At 41.7% G+C, this 16,090-nt stretch overlaps 1 protein-coding gene across 4 annotated transcripts in view; it reads right to left on the reverse strand.

The window, feature by feature from the left end:
• The window catches only part of CEP250 (centrosomal protein 250), a 91,289-nt gene that overhangs the window by 9,426 nt on the left and 65,773 nt on the right, over positions 1 to 16,090 (reverse strand). For all 4 annotated transcript variants that reach the window (XM_061631767.1, XM_061631764.1, XM_061631765.1 and 1 more), the window contains 5 exons: positions 13,708 to 13,835; positions 12,097 to 12,217; positions 6,838 to 6,992; positions 2,011 to 4,497; positions 692 to 820 (listed from right to left, as the gene is read on the reverse strand). In XM_061631767.1, the coding sequence (XP_061487751.1) occupies positions 692 to 820; positions 2,011 to 4,497; positions 6,838 to 6,992; positions 12,097 to 12,217; positions 13,708 to 13,835 (3,020 nt within the window). The remainder of the gene's footprint in view (positions 1 to 691; positions 821 to 2,010; positions 4,498 to 6,837; positions 6,993 to 12,096; positions 12,218 to 13,707; positions 13,836 to 16,090) is intronic.

Raw genomic sequence — 16,090 nt, forward strand, 5'->3', positions numbered from 1 at the left:
CACAAATACACAAAAACTTATCTAGACGCTAAGCTATATACTCCAACTTGCACGGACGAAGGCAAGAATGAACTGGAGAGTGGGAGGGGCCTGACACCCCTAGTCTTGACTTCAAAACATTCTTGCCTTCGGATGATAGGTGGAGCTATAACCCGCTTGATGGCAGTCCTCCTGTGGAAAACAATAAAATTATCTGCATGTTGATGTTTTGTACATTTTCGCATCAGCACAAGAATCCAAACTTTTTGTCTCCAAATATCCAAACTCAGATTGCCCAGTTGTTTCCAAAGCTGGGCGATCACTTGTCTTGCTGCTACCAATAAAAAGTTAATCAGGTCTTTGTGAAGAAGATCATTTTGATCATCCAAAAATAAAGTCAATATTCCCAAGTGTGGCGTGCAACATACCACTTAACTATTACCAGAGTTATTTCTTTAAACACATCAGTCCAAAACTTCTGAATTACATGTCCACCACACGTAGTACCAAGTGCCTATCTGCTTACACCCTCTCCCAACAAAATGGGGACAACCAGGGATTAATTCTATAGCCTCCCTCATTCCAGCAGTATTGTTATAGGAAATTTTAGAACCAGACACTTAAATTGGAAGACATTCAAGAATTCCCCGTTCTACATCAGAATTCAAGTGTTTTTCTCTATTTATCCTTCCCATCTGTTCCTTTAATTTACCTCTCCAGACTCTTTATGCTGGATCTCTTGCATGTCATTTTCTCTGCATAGCAGATCTGCATCTCCTGCCAGAGCTTTAGTAATAAGTCTCTCGTCCTCCAGAGCTCTGAAAGCTGCATCTAACTGCTCCTGTAGAACAAACAACACTACTTGCTCACCTCAGTACCCAAGTACTTACACAAACTTTTTGAACAGGGATGTTATTACTATGCCCCTAGACCATTTTAAGCACAAATGAAGTGTGTCCAAATGAGGATGTGTCTGACAGCATTCAACCCACAGCTACTTGGGCTCTTTTTCCTCCTCCTTCACCTTATTCGTTATTTGCATCCTGCTAATCACACCCTAGAATCTAGTTAAATCCCAATTTTATAATGCTATCTACCCAAGCCAGTTTCCTACTACAAAGTACAAATGGGAATATTTTCAAAATGAATTTAAGGACAGATACAATCTTACCATGACATATAATCTTACTGTGTGTTTTCATACAGTATGATGAACATAAGACAAGACCCACTGGATGAGGTCAAAGGCTCATCTAGTCTAGCATTCTGATCTCACAGTGGCCAATGAGATGCTTATAGGAAGCTGGTGAGCAGGACCTGAGTGCAACAGCACTCTCCCCAACTGCAATTTCCAACAACTTGTATTCAGAAACATGCTCCCTCTGATAGTGGAGGTAGAACAGAGCCATCATGGCTAGTAGCCACTGACAGCATTATCCTCCATGAATTTGATTAATCCCTCTTTAAAGCCATCTAATGTGGTGGGCATCGCTACATCTTGTGGAAGCAAATTCCATAGTTTATGCACTTGAATAAGTACTTTCGTCTGTCCTGAATGTTCCAACACTCAGCTCCAGTGGATGCCCTTAGACCCTAGTATTATGAGAGATGGAGAAAACTTCTTCCTATCCACTCCACACCATGTATAATCTTACACGCCTCTAGAAAAAAGTTGAATAAAGTTATGAAAAACTTAAAAGCCACAAATGTTGGAACCTTTCCTCACAGTTGCTCCAATCTCTTCATGATTTTGGTTGCCCTTTTCCAGTTCTGCATCATTCTGCATTATTCATTTTGAGATAAAGAGACCAGAACTGTACACTCTGTTCTAAGAGGGTTCTCATCACAGATTTGAATAATGGCATTATGATATTGGAAGTTTTATTTTAAATTCCTTTGTCAATGATCCCTAACATGGAATTCACCTTTCACAGCTGTCACACAACGGCACATACTACTGCATACTGGTAACAATTTTGTTACATCACAACAACCTGCAGGTTTTTAAGGTGGAACCACCAAAATGCTTACCTGAAGATGAAGCCTGTCTTTATCCCTTTCCAAAACCATGTTCTGTACAACAGCCACTTCTTCTCTGAGGGCTCTCAAGGCCTCTTCACTTTGGGCCAGGGATAGACCCAACTTCTGTGCTCTCTCTCTCCATTCTATCTCTCCACTTTCTGTCTGTTTCAGAATAACTTTCAGACGATCCAGTTCCTGTTTCTTTACTATTTTCTCATCTTCTAAGCATTGAATTTTTTCCTTTTGCCATTGCAACCACTGGTCCTTTTCCTGAAGTGTCTTGCTCTTAGTTGCCTCCTCTTCTTTCCACCCAAGAACTTCGTGGATATGGCTCTGTAAACTATTCTCCTCACTATTTTCCAATCTCAGAGCTGAAATAATTTTCTTCAGCTGTTCACTGCAGGTTAGCAAATCCTTCTCTTTAACCTTCAGCTGTTCATTGCAGGTTAGCACTTCTTTCTCTTTAACCCTGACTCTCTCTTCCAGCTGCTCAACTTTCTCTCTCTGCCATTCAGCCTCATCAACTTTTTTCTTCAACACATGTTGGAGATGCTGCATGTTCTCATGAAGCTTCTTAATCTCATCTTTCAATTGTCCTTTCTCATCTTGAGTTTTCACCTCTTTCTCCCCTTCTAAATATTTTTCTTTTTCTTCCTCTTTCAGCTGCTTGTGTTTGTATTGAAGCTTTTGGTGGTCTCTCTTACATTCTTGTTCTCTCTGTTTAATTACTCCCTCCAGATGACTTGTCTGACTCTGGCATACCTGTAATTCTGCTAGTGTGACTTCTACTTTAACCTGGTATGTACTAATTAATTCTGCCTGTTTGTGAAGCTCTTCTTCCTTCTCTGACATTAATTGCTTCATCTTAACTAGATCCTGCTGTAGGCTTGCAACACTTTCCTCTTCCAATTTTTTCTGTTTTGATATTTCCTTTATGTGTCCTTGTAAGGATTCAATCTCCATGTCTCTGTCTTGAAGAGAAGATCTGGTCAATTCCAGTTTCTCCAAGACAGATTTTGTATGTGCCACTGCTTTTTCCTCTTGTTGCTTAAGTTGGCTGTTTTTCTCCTTTAAGGACTCTAGTTGCCTCTCACCACTTCTCACAGCTTGCTCTGCTTGTTCAAGATTTGTTTGCATTTCTCTTACTAGTCTCTCTTCCTCTTCCTTGTGTTCTTCTTGCTGCTGTTTCAGGGACTCAGTTTCTTGCACTCTCATCTTTAACAGCACCTTGAGTTGTTCCAACATATCAAGAGTTGTTTCTTGTAGCTCTTGTTTCTTCACTTGCTTTATTTGCTCTTTCTGAAATTCTGCACTACCATCTCTCTCCTTTAATACCACTGTGCTATACTGGACACCTCCAAGCAGAACTCTTATCTGTCTTTTCAACTCTTCTTCATTTTTTATTTGAAACTCCAGCTCTGTGTCCTTTTCCTTCAAGGATGCCTGTGTCTTTGCTATAAGTTCACGAAGAGCCTTCAGTTCTGTTTCCATTTTTCCTTCCATCTCATTTATTTGCTGCTTTTGTGACTCAAGCGCTTGATCCCTCTGGGTTAGCATGAATGTCATCTGTTTTAGTTTCTCATGCAATTCATGGAGATGCTCCTCCCGTTGAACCTCCTGCTGCTGGAAACTTGCTATCTGTCTCTTCTGGGATTCTACCTCCCTTTCTTTATCCCCGAGAATGGCCTTCATGTGTTCTAGGCTTGCATGCAGAGACTTTTCCTGCTTTCCCCCCTGTTCTTTCTGTTCTTGAAGTAGCTGCTTTTGAGATGCGAGTTCCCAATCTTTTTCACTGAGCTGTATTTTCAGGTCACCCAAATCTTTCAGCAGAGTACCAATTTGCAATGACTCATTCTCTTCAATGATCTGGATTTTTTCCTCCATCATTTTAGTTTCTTTGACTTTTTGTTCTAGATTCAAAGTCAGGCTTTCCATTATACTACTTTGGTTTTGTAGCAGCTCTTCTAGATTTTGGATCTTCTCTTGCTGAGATTTCACAGTGTGGCGAGTCTCTTCTAGATCTACATTTAGTTTCTCTAGAGCAGCCTTCTGCATTTTATTTTGCTTTTCCAATACTTCAATCTGTTTTTTTTGAGACTCAGTTTCTTGATCTCTCTTTTCTATATCTTTCGTGAGATGTTCTACAGCAGATTTCTGCACTTCTCTGTGCCTCTCCAGATCCCTATTCTGTTGTAGCAGGGATTTTATTTCTTCATCTCTCTTTCCTAGAGTAACAGTTAGACAATCGAGTTTTTCTTGCAAAGCTTTTTGCACACCTGCATCTTGCTGCAAAGTCAAAAATATCTTCTGGTGAGTCTCTGCTTCCTCGTGTTTCATTTTGAGAGTTGAAAGAGTTGCTTGAAGCTCTTGTTCCAAGGACTGATTCATCTTCTCCATGGCATTTGCTCGAATCTCGGAAGCTGTGACAGATTCCCGAAGAAGGTCCAGCTCCCATGTCAGTTTTTCCTTAGCCATTTGTAATGTATCTCGTTCATTCTGAAATGAAAAAATAATTACCCCAAAATTTAGTTTCAACTGTTGCCCAATGCAGAAGTGAACTACAACTTTTTGTTCTCTTGAGGCGTGACTTCTAAGTTGGCCTTGATGTTAAATGAACCACCTCTACCTTTTCCTTGTTAACTATTCCATATGTCTACTTATAGGAAACAGCATTATTTCAAGTACAAGCTTTACATAAAAACCACTGATTACCTCTTTTAACCAAATGTCTGCTGAAGTGGTGTCACTTTAAAGCACAGACAAATTATTTGATCATAACTTTCTGAAATGTTCACACAAGGGAGCATGCAGTATTTCTTCCGGAACACAAAGATACAAGAAACAATTGTTTAATTAATCATAAGATGCTAATTAAAAAAGAATCTAAATAATAGAAGGCTCTGGCACTGTGCCATTTCATTAAATTGCTTATTTTTGCCAGAGCAATTTCTTCTTGGTTCTCTTCTTTAGTGACTGTGATAGTCCAGAGCTTGGAAAAGGTACTTTTTTGAACTACAACTTCCATCAGCCTAATCCAGTGGCCATGCTGGCTGGGGCGGATGGGAGTTTTAGTTCAAAAAAGTAACTTTTCCAAGCTCTGATAGTCACACATCCCTCACTTATTGAAAACTGATCAGCCCCTCACAGTTAAATGGTGGATGATATGAGAAGAGCATTGGATAGGGGTGAAGGCACCTTCCTCGTCCTCCTGGATCTCTCAGCAGCTTTTGACACCGTTGACCACGGTATCCTTTTGTACCGATTGGAGGGGTTAGGCACAGGGGGCACTGTTCTGCAGTGGTTCCATTCCTTCCTCTCTGATAGGTACCAGAGAGTGGCATTGGGGGATGAGGTTTCGGATCCTTGGCCTCTCACTTGTGGGGTGCCACAGGGCTCCATCCTCTCCCCGATGCTATTTAACATCTATATAAAGCCGCTGGGGGCTATCATCAGGAGATTTGGGCTGCAGTGTCATCAATATGCGGATGACACACAGCTCTATCTCTCATTTAAATCTTCACCAAGGTTGGCTGTAGAAACCATGTCCAAGTGCCTGGAGTCGGTGAGTGCCTGGATGGGAATTATAAGCTGAAAAACTGAACCCTGACAAAACCGAGGTACTGTTCGTGGGAGACGAGGGAAGGTTAGGGGATTTGGACCTGGTGCTCAATGGGGTACAACTGCCCCTAAAAGACCAGGTCCACAGCCTCAGGGTAATTCTTGACTCCAAACTGTCCATGGAAGCTCAGGTTTCGGCTGTGAGCCGGGCAGCATTGTATCAACTGCATCTGATACGGAGGCTACACCCTTACCTTTCCAATCATCTGCTCCCATCGGTGGTACATGCCCTGGTCTCCTCTCGCCTTGACTACTGTAATGCGCTCTACGTGGGGTTACCCTTGAAAATGGTCCGGAAGCTGCAACTGGTTCAGAACACGGTGGTGCACCTGATTAAAGGCAGCCGCTGGCGAGATCACATAACTCCAGTGCTCAAAGAGTTGCACCGGCTACCAGTTGCTTGCCGGGCCCAATTCAAGGTGTTAGTTTTGACCTTTAAATCCCTACACGGTTTTGGCCCAGTCTATCTGAAGGAACGCCTCCAGCATCATCAGCTATGCCGCCTAACAAGATCGGCCTCAAAAGACCTCTCTATCCCACCAGTCAAAACAGCTAGACGGGTGAGGACCAGAGAGAGGGCTTTTTCAATTGTGGCCCCCACCCTATGGAACTCCCTTCCAAATGATCTCCGCCAGGCCCCCTCTACAATGAGTTTCCGCTGGGCTGTGAAGACCTGGCTCTTCAGGCAGGCCTTTGGGGTGGGCTAGATTTTACCACTATCGCTTTTAGATTTTAATGTTATTATATTGGTGTGTCATTTTGTGTTATTTTGGTCATTTTGTACGTCGCCCAGAGTGGCTGGATGGCCAGCCAGATGGGCGACTAAGAAATCCAATAAATTAAATAAATTAAATGCAAAACAGCTAGCTAGAAGCATTAAAAGGGCTGTAGGAGATCACATTAACAAAAAGTAAAGGATGCTATAGGTAGAAAGACTGCCTGGAGCTCCTTCTGGGAGGAAGGGTGGGATATAAGTTTAATTAATAAATAAATTAGAAAGGACATATTTCTGCAAAAACTGTAAGAGAAGCTTGGAGGGGACAGGACCACATAACAGTTAACATGAAAGCAGCATCTGCGCACTTTGTACCTCATTCAAGAAAAACTAAATTCCTAATAGAGGCCATCAAACAACAAGGATAGTAACACACGCCATCAGATATTCAAGAGCTTGTCCAATTTCATAATAGGACCTTTACAACCATCTGTTAGCCTCACCGATACATCCTTTCTTTGCTTCTCTGTGCTCTCAAGAGTCTTTTCCAAAGCAGTCACCTTGCCATGCAAAGTCACATTCTCTTCTTTGAAGGCAATGACCTCTGCCTTCAAGGCAGACTCTAGGGAGCCTCGTTTGCCTTCTACCACATTTTTTTCTGAAATGGAAAATACAATAAGGATTTTTTTTTTCATTTTTGGCACCTACCTCCTCCTCCAACTGTTGGTGAGGATGAAAGTCGATATGGTGGGGCCATCTGTTGTTATACTGATAGCAAGCTGGTTAAGTGGTTTTAATGCTGTTTTGTGCTGTTTAATGTTGTATTGGTTAAATTTCATTGTGTGCATTTGCTTTACTATATAACCCACCATGGGATTGCTTGGCAATGAAGTGTTGGATAGAAATGGCTTAAATAAACAAACAAAACAAACAGCAGCCATGCTAAACAGTGGCTTCTTTCTTAGGTACAGTAGAGACTTTTTCCGAGCCACTTGCAGAGAACGCAATAAATGCTTCAGAACATAATTCAATTTACTTCCAGGTGGATGTTCATGCCACTGACAATTGAGACATCACACAAAACATGGATTCGAGGTGCTTGTCTGCTTCTGTTTTCTGTCTGCTCATGAAGGACTTCTATCTCTAGGAGCAGTGGCTTCCAGAGGGACAACAACAACTGTAACTGTTTCTAATGTCAGACATCATACCATAGTTGGCAAACCTACTTCAAATATAGACTACTTCTTCACAGCTAAAACATGTGAGAGTAAATCAATTGCAGCTCTGCTATCAAAAAATAAGTCTGCAATTATTATTTATTATTTTATTTTACTATTTAATTTACAAATTTATAATTTATATTTACGGTAAACCGCCCAGAGAGCTTCGGCTATGGGGCGGTATATAAGTACAATAAATAAATAAATAAATAAATAATATCCCACCCTTCCTCCCAGCAGGAGCCCAGGGCAGCAAACAAAAGCATTAAAAACACACGTTAAAACATCATAAAAACAGACTTTAAAATATATTAAAACAAAACATCTTTAAAACCATTTTTTTAAAAGCTTTAAAACCATTTCTTTAAAAAAGAAAATGTTTAAAAACATATTAAAAAGCAATTCCAACACAGACACAGACTGGGATAAGGTCTCTACTTAAAAGGTTTGTTGAAAGAGGAAGGTCTTCGGTAGGAACCGAAAAAATAACAAGAGATAGTGCCTGTCTAATATTTAAGGGAATTCCAAAGGGGAGGTGCCACTACACTAAAGGTCCATCTCCTATGTTGTGCGGAATGGACCTCCTGATAAGACGGTATCTGCAGGAGGCCTTCACCTGCAGAGCATAGTGATTGACTAGGTATATAAGGGATAAGGTCTTTCGGGTAACCTGGTCCCAAGCTGTATAAGGCTTTGTACACCAAAACTAGAACCTTGAACTTAGCCTGGTAGTTAACAGGTAGCCAGTGCAATTCTTTCAGCAGTGGGGTGACCCAGTGAGCAGTCTTGCCGCCGCATTTTGTACCAGCTGCAGCTTCCAGACCAACCTCAAGGGTAGCCGGACATACAGCTCATTACAGTAATCCAGCCTGGAGGTTTCCAGTGCATGGACAACAGTGGTCATTATATACCATACTCACAAAAGCAAGAACAGCAAGCTTTTGAGTTAATTTTTTTCTACAGTGGACCTACCACATTACAGCAAAACACCTTGCTGTCAGTAGGATTCAAACCTATGAATTGTTTTCTAAGCAGTTGTAGCGTTAATTGACTTATCCAAGAGTTGAGCATAAACTATGGCCAGAAGTAGTTCAGCTTCCTAAAATCAACCCTTGGAGACCATTCTTTTATTGGAACTCTGCTTATTCTTTAGAGACTATCAAATACTGTATTCCTTGTCATCTTCCATATGGTTTCCTCCTATTGCTAAGGCTTGGATTGCGTTTTTAGTTTTTGTATATTCTCCTGTTCTAGCCTGGTTCTGGGCCCCAATTCTCTGCTATGTTCCTCCATCTACCTTCCTTCCTGCATGTGTTTTCTTCCTTATATGATGGTATACAGTAGGGCCCCACTCATACGGCATGTTATGTTCTGGACCCCTGCTGTAAAGTGAAAACCGCTGTAAAGCGAATTCATTGAATAGAATGGCGTGCTACGCCCGAAAACCGCCGTAAAGGTGGAACAAGCGCTGTATGAGTGGGGCTTTAGTCTAATTGCGTCTAATTGAGACCGCTGCATTAGCAAAGCGCTGTCAAGCGAAGTGCTGTAAAGCGGGGCCCTACTGTACACCAAAGAGACACCACCACCAAAACAGAAACAGATGAGGAATCCAGCAGGTTATCATTATACAGCCATAAGAGTGCCTGTATATTATAGCCAGCGTGGATTTTTCACATTACGCAATGTTAAATAGAAAATACCCTCCATGCCATTCTGATGCTTCCCATAAATTCATTTCAAAACAAAACCTTACAAAACGTATAGTCCTGAACTTAGGAACGCTTGCTTAACAACCCTCTAAATTTTCATGGCGATACAAAAAAAACTGAGGGAGAATAGAGAGTTCAACTTCTAAAAAGAGAGAAAAAAAACCCAGGGCCTTTTTAACTTTTTTCTGTGGGAATTTTCATAATCTGTTGAAATTCATTAAAAATCAGCCATGTCCACAGATTACCTGCAATTGTATTACTGACCTTGCCCCATACTCTGACCTTCATCATCTGCATTTTAAAAGTTCAAAAAAATGCCTGGCTGATTTTTAATTAATTTAATAAATTTTGGCTTGAACTCAATGATAATGTCGGGCATGCTCAGTAAGAACCAACTGTCAGTGTTCTAAAAGCCAAACTCACAGCTGCTTGGCTTGCCTAAGCAGGGGGCCACACCCACACCAGACTTTGATTTCACTTGAGACAGTCATGGCTTCCCCCAAAGCATCCTGGGAAGTGTAGTTTGTGAAGGGGGAGGGGAGGGCAGGTTTGATCATTTGCATGTTTATAGAGTTCAGTGGTATTTACCCCCGTGCAAATACTGTCTTCCTTGTCATCTTCCATATGAAAGACTATTTTCTATTCAAAACTATTCAGCACCCTTCACTAACTGCACTTCCCAGGATTCTTTGAGAGAAGCCATGACTGTCCAAAGTGAAATAAAGGCCTGGTGTGGATGTGGCCAGGGACAGCTTTAGTTTAAATTTGGGTGAGAGGCTACATGTGCCTGCTGTAGAATAAAAAGGTGGGGGGAAAGCTGAAAAGCAATGATACTGTTCACAATGTTCTCCTTTTGGAAAGGAAAGGGGCTTCCCCTCTGCCCAGTGCCCACCCATCCAATCTCCTCCCCTCCCCTTCTCCAATCCTCTCTGCCCCTCTCCTGGGTCAGTGTTGGAGTACGACCTGGGAGACCAGGGTTCGAATCCCCACAGCCATGAAGCTTACTGGGTGACCTTGGGCCAGTCACTGCCTCTCAGTCTCAGAGGAAGGCAATGATAAAACTACCTCTGAATACCATTTACCATGAAAAACCTATTCAAAGGGTTGCCATAAGTCGGAATTGACTTTTCAAACATGATTGCACAGAAATAAATCCCATTGAACTCAATAAGTATGCAAATGATCAAACCCATCCTCCCTTCTCCTTCCTCCTATCCCCTCCCTCTTGCCTCTTCACTCCCCCTTCCTTTGCCCCTCACTCCCCATCCCCATCCTCTTTGAATCCCCTCCCTCCCATTCCCCTCCCCATGGTGTTTTACCTGTCATAAGCATGATTGCACAGGGGTAAATACCACTGAACTCTATAAACATGCAAATGATCAAACCTGCCCTCCCCTCCCCCTTCCTTTGCCCTCCTCCAATCTGCTCCTTCCCCTTCCCCCCTCCTCCTCCCCCATGGTCAGTTTTACCTATCCTAACCATGATTGCATAGGAGTAAATCCCATTGATTTCCCATCAATAAGCATGCAAATGATCAGACCTGCCTTTCCCCTTCTTCCCCGCTCCTCTCCCTTCCTCCCCTCCTCCCCTCTTCCTCCTCCCCTGCCCACTCCAGCCCTCCCTCCCTCCCCCCGGTCAGTTTTACCTATCCTAAGTATGATTGCATGGGAGTAAATCCCACTGAACTCAATAAACATGCAAATGATCAAATCTGTCCTCCTCCTTCCCTGCTCCCATCCCCCTCCTCCCCTCTGCCCTTCCTCCCCTCCCTCCTCCTCTTCCCCCTCCTCCCCCCCATCCCCTGTGGTCAGTTTCACCTATCCTAAGCATGATTGCAGTGGAGTAAATCCCACTGAACTCAATAAGCATGCAAATGATCAATCCAGTGTCAGCAAACTTGGACAGGATCCCATTTCACCTCCCGGATTAAAAAGCAGAGAAATTCTCTAATAGGCAAAAAACCTTGCGGTTTAAGAACATACCTATAGCCCACAGATATTTCTAGCAAACTTTAAAAAGCAGGGAAATTGGGCAGCTATAGCGAATGCACCAGGGGAGCAGCAGACCTGAACTCCTCTCTGAGATATTGGACTGCCCTACACATCTGTCAAAGTGCAAATACAATTTGGGTTGTTCTTTCACAGTCCAATCCACTTCCTGTGTAGCTTGGAAGAATTTGGTAACATGTGCCTCTGAGCATATGGTGAGTGGTGGCAACACCTGCAATCAGCCCAAAGAATAGAAACAAGACATGTGCTGTGCTGATCTTGTTTTAGCAGGGAGGAAGCAACATTATTAAGACAGCTGATATAGTTCAGATGGTCACTTTAAATATGTCTGATTTACTTTGCAATTTTAGTGAAGTTTCCTATTGGAAATCATTTCCTTTTGTTTCTATTTCTGTGAATATGTGAAGTATACCAACGCTTTGCAAAATTTACACTAAAAAAACACCAAAAATAACTGTCAAATAATGGGACTGACTATTCTGCAGAATAGTTTCCGATGGACATTAGGCGTGTCTTAATTTGCACAAGATAGAACAGTGGGAGGTGAAATATATTCTAACAAAATGCTAGATGTGCTCTATGTTTTTAATTGACCATGCCCACCTTGCCTTAAATGAAGTGCTTTAAACATAGCAGGGTGAAAACATGCATCCTCTTTTTTCCAACAGCTAGAGTCATTGCTGAAGTAGCAACGTATTATAATCAGTCTGATTTTATTAACTTCAATGGGTCTACTCTGAGTAGGCCTAGCACTGAATATCACCCTCACCTTCAGGGAGACCCATGGTATGAGGCACCATGGTGAAGAGAAAGTGAGTCTGTACCTTCTTGGCTTTGGTTTAGCCACTTTTGAAGCTCTTCCGCTTTGGCACTGACACGGTCTCTTTCTGCTTCCTTTTCACTGAGTTCTTGCTTCAGTTTCTCAGAATTCTTTCTTATTTCATCCTGGAAAAAAGGAAAGGGTACAATATATGCTACAGATAAAGAGCACTATGAAAAGGGAGAAAAGACCTGGGACCCTTAGGTCAATGAAACAAATTTCTTTTCTCAGGGCCAAACTCCACCTTACACAAAGCTTTGTGTAAATTACACTGTAAACTTCCCCCCTGCCAACTAGCCTTTATCTCAAAAATGTCTCCTTTCAAACTGCTTTTCCTCCTGACAGGTGAGAAGGTAGAGGTCCCCAAATCTTGTTCTTCTGTGAGGAAAATTTTTGATAGTATAACCACCTGGCAGGAAAAGTACTAAGTCCCACCTCCCCAATTTTTACTCTAGATTATTGGTTCTAACAACTGCTTTTCTTTCTTTTTAAAAAAAAAATGAAGGAAAAGTTACACAAAACTCCATGTATCCTATAGTTTGGCCCCCAGTAGCATCTGATGACAGACTCAGCAATAAGATGCTGAGGCTAAGAATAGTTTGTAAAAGAAGGGGAAGGGCTGTAGCTCAGTGGCAGAGCATCTGCTTTGCAGGCAGAAGGTCTCAGATTCAATCTCTGTAGGGCTTGGAATTTCCCATCTGAAACCCTGGAGAGCTGCTTCCAGTCAATGTAGACAATACTGGGCTAGATGGACCAATGGTCTGACTCAGTATAAGGCAACTCCCTACGTTCCTAAAATTATCTTCCCTCCACAGCAAATGGCTGCACTACAGAAGCACTATGGCAGAATGCTGACACATATAGGACAAGGTACAAATGTTGCCTCAGAAGCTGAAAGAAAGAAAGAAAGAAAGAAAGAAAGAAAGAAAGAAAGAAAGAAAGAAAGAAAGAAAGAAAGAAAGAAAGAAAGAAAGAAAGAAAGAAAGAAAGAAAGAAAGAAAAAGCAGCAGCTGTCAGCACACAGAGTATTTGTTGGACACAGTTTTGTCAACTCAAAATGAAAATGCAGATTGAGTTCTTGCATATCCAGCTGTTAACTAGTTGTACGAAGAAAAAAAAGTTTACTGAAGACACAGATGCTAGCTAAATCATGGATCAACAGATTTTGCCCAGGATAGACATCTTTTAGCAACAGCGGTAAAAGGTTTAGATAAACTGAATCCATTAGAATAATCATTACTTTTTAAAGCACATCTGTATCTCCATTTCTAGTTAGCCACATAGAATCATCAGTATGACAGGAAACAGATACAGCATTTGTTATGATATTAATCAAGCTGGCAATTCATTTGCTGAACACAACAAGTAGAGAGTAAGTTTAATGCAATGGTGTGACCTGATACTTATTAATATAGTGCTTAATGTATACTAGATACCACACAGGGTTATAGTAAGGCTGACACTTCCTAAGTGCTTTTTATTTAAACCATCTACACCTGATGAGAAACATCTTTGTGCTTCAAATGTTTACCAGCTATTCTTTTAAACCTGGATGCCAAGAGGGGACAGTGACATGATGGTGATGATCATTATTTAAAAAAGGGGAAACAGTTACCCGCTCTAGGCGAGTCTGCCACAGATCCTGCCGCAGGTCCTGAATAGCTTCTGCCACTCTCTCCACTGTAAGCTCTGCAGAAAGGTCCTTAAGCTGAGATAAAGCCAGTCCCATCTCATTATCCTGTTCTGGAGAAATAAGCCTCCTCTGTAACAGCATCTAGCTGAAGGGTCATTGATAGGAAAGATACAAGGAAAATCTAGCAGGAATTTTCACCAACAGAAGAACTAGATGTTACGAGAGACAAATGGAGATGCTACTGCTCCATGATGCTTTGCTCTTTTTCTTGTAGTGCCCAGTGAAAGTTAAGGGTAAGGAGATGAGAGAGATGTACAGCATGACATAATGTCATACATTATTGGTATTATATGTGCCAAGAACAAGAAAGCGACAAGACATGGGGCACTCCCACACCAGCCATTTACTGCACATTTGCAGCATCCCTAGACACTCTTGGTGGGGAAGGGAAAGCCACAGAATGTAGTGCTTGAGTTGTACACATTTCAATGTCCCTGCCCTTGTTAATGTCATTTTTTCCTTACTGGAAAAAATCCAATTTCAAAGCAAAACTATTCAATTTTTGGATATAGTTTCTTTCTCACATGTCAGCTGACATTTCTTGGGAGTGTGAGCTCTACTGCCACACCTCCTTGGTTCCAGTTTGGCACATCTGAGCCATTTTTATTTCTGGGAACAGCCACAGGAATGCTTTTACTTCAATGGGAAGGGAGATAGCAATCTTGCTGTGCATGGAATTTTATTTTTCCCCTCTGAGTACCAGAGTGGGATTTGTGCACCATCAGAAAGCATAACATGGTTTATTTATTTATTTTGACAATTTATATACAGTGAAAATAAAAATGAGTTAAAATTATAAAACCAAAAAAATTTTTTTGGGGGGGTAGACTTTTTGTTGGTCCACAAGTCCCAAAACTATTAAGAAAAAAAATCCTGACAGTTTCATAACAACCCCACTTAGTTATTTGGGAAGCTTGCAATGAAACAGACAAGGCATCAACAATCCTTGGAGTAAATTGGAATGTCCTTGCAACTCCTCCCCTCTCTCAGGAACCTTGTGGAAACAAAGGCTGGCTGGCTATGCTTCTCTTGTGCAATTGGCAGGATGACAACACTGCAGCCTACAGGGGAGTGTTACGTTTGTAACAGCGAGAAGACAGGTGGAGGCCGAGTATATGTTCTACCTGGCCTCTGGACTTGTTGCTGCGCTAGAGAAAGTTTTCCCCTTCTTCACAGCCCCTTGTGACACTATTGGCCAAGCTAGTTTTTTGTCCTTTGACACGCTGTCCCAAACTCCCTGCTTGGCCTGCTGCACCAGGAAAGGGAAAGGAGAAGAGGGCTGCAAAACATCCCAGGCTGGGCTTGTTGATAGTGAGGAAGTCCCACCCAGCTATTTTTTTAAAAAAAAAAGAACACCCATGCAGGTGCAACAGAGAGTGATGTACAGTTGCTCATACATTTGTTGTATAACTGTATGTCAAACACTTCTTGTGGCTGGACAATTACAAAACTCATGCCCTGCTTCATACTTTCTGTGTGCACTCAGTGATGTGTAATGTGTGTGGTGTGCGTGGAAGGACTCTGTGTTTGCAAGGACTCTGTGTGCTGCTGCTGCTGCAGCTGTGGCCACTTACGCTACAACTCTGCCATCCTGTTTTTTCTCTGCTCCAGGTATATGAAGGAGAGGAGCTGCCTGAAGGAAGCACCTTGGCGTCGCACTTGGCGTCACCTTGGGGTTGCCTTGGAGAAGAAGACCATGAAAGATTCTTTGTTCTTATTGCTTTGTTTTGTTTTTGTTTTCTGATAACTGTTATGATATGATGTGGGAATTACCTTATTTTATATCTAGTTACTGTATTGTATACATTGTACATTTTCTGATAGTTGTTGCTTTTAATGATGTGCAGGCTTTTGGGGTGGGTTAGGTTTTTTTCATCATTGTTTGAGTTTTTTAACGTTTTAATGTAATTTGTATATTTTTATGTTGTACGTTGCCCAGAGTGGCTGGATAACCAGCCAGATGGGCGACTAATAAATTTAATAAAAATAAATAAATAATGGTGGGTGGACAGAAATAGGGATTTTCAGATATGTACCATCCACTAATGTGGGTGGAATACCATGGAGATAAAACATAAAATTTGGAAGTCTGGATGGTGCCATGCTATCCCATATAATGATAAAAGTGGAATGAGAAGGAAAAGAAATCAGCAGGCTTTCATGTAAAAGCCCCCACAAAGCAGCAACAGCTCCATAGTTCTTGTAATATCTACCCTAAATGTCTTGCAGAATAATCATTTGATCATCCTACACAATGCATCATTCACACAGTCCACAAGATGTCAGTGCTGTCACACAAACAACA

The sequence above is a fragment of the Rhineura floridana genome, chromosome 6, assembly GCF_030035675.1.
Source record: "Rhineura floridana isolate rRhiFlo1 chromosome 6, rRhiFlo1.hap2, whole genome shotgun sequence".
Classification (NCBI taxonomy): domain Eukaryota; kingdom Metazoa; phylum Chordata; class Lepidosauria; order Squamata; family Rhineuridae; genus Rhineura; species Rhineura floridana.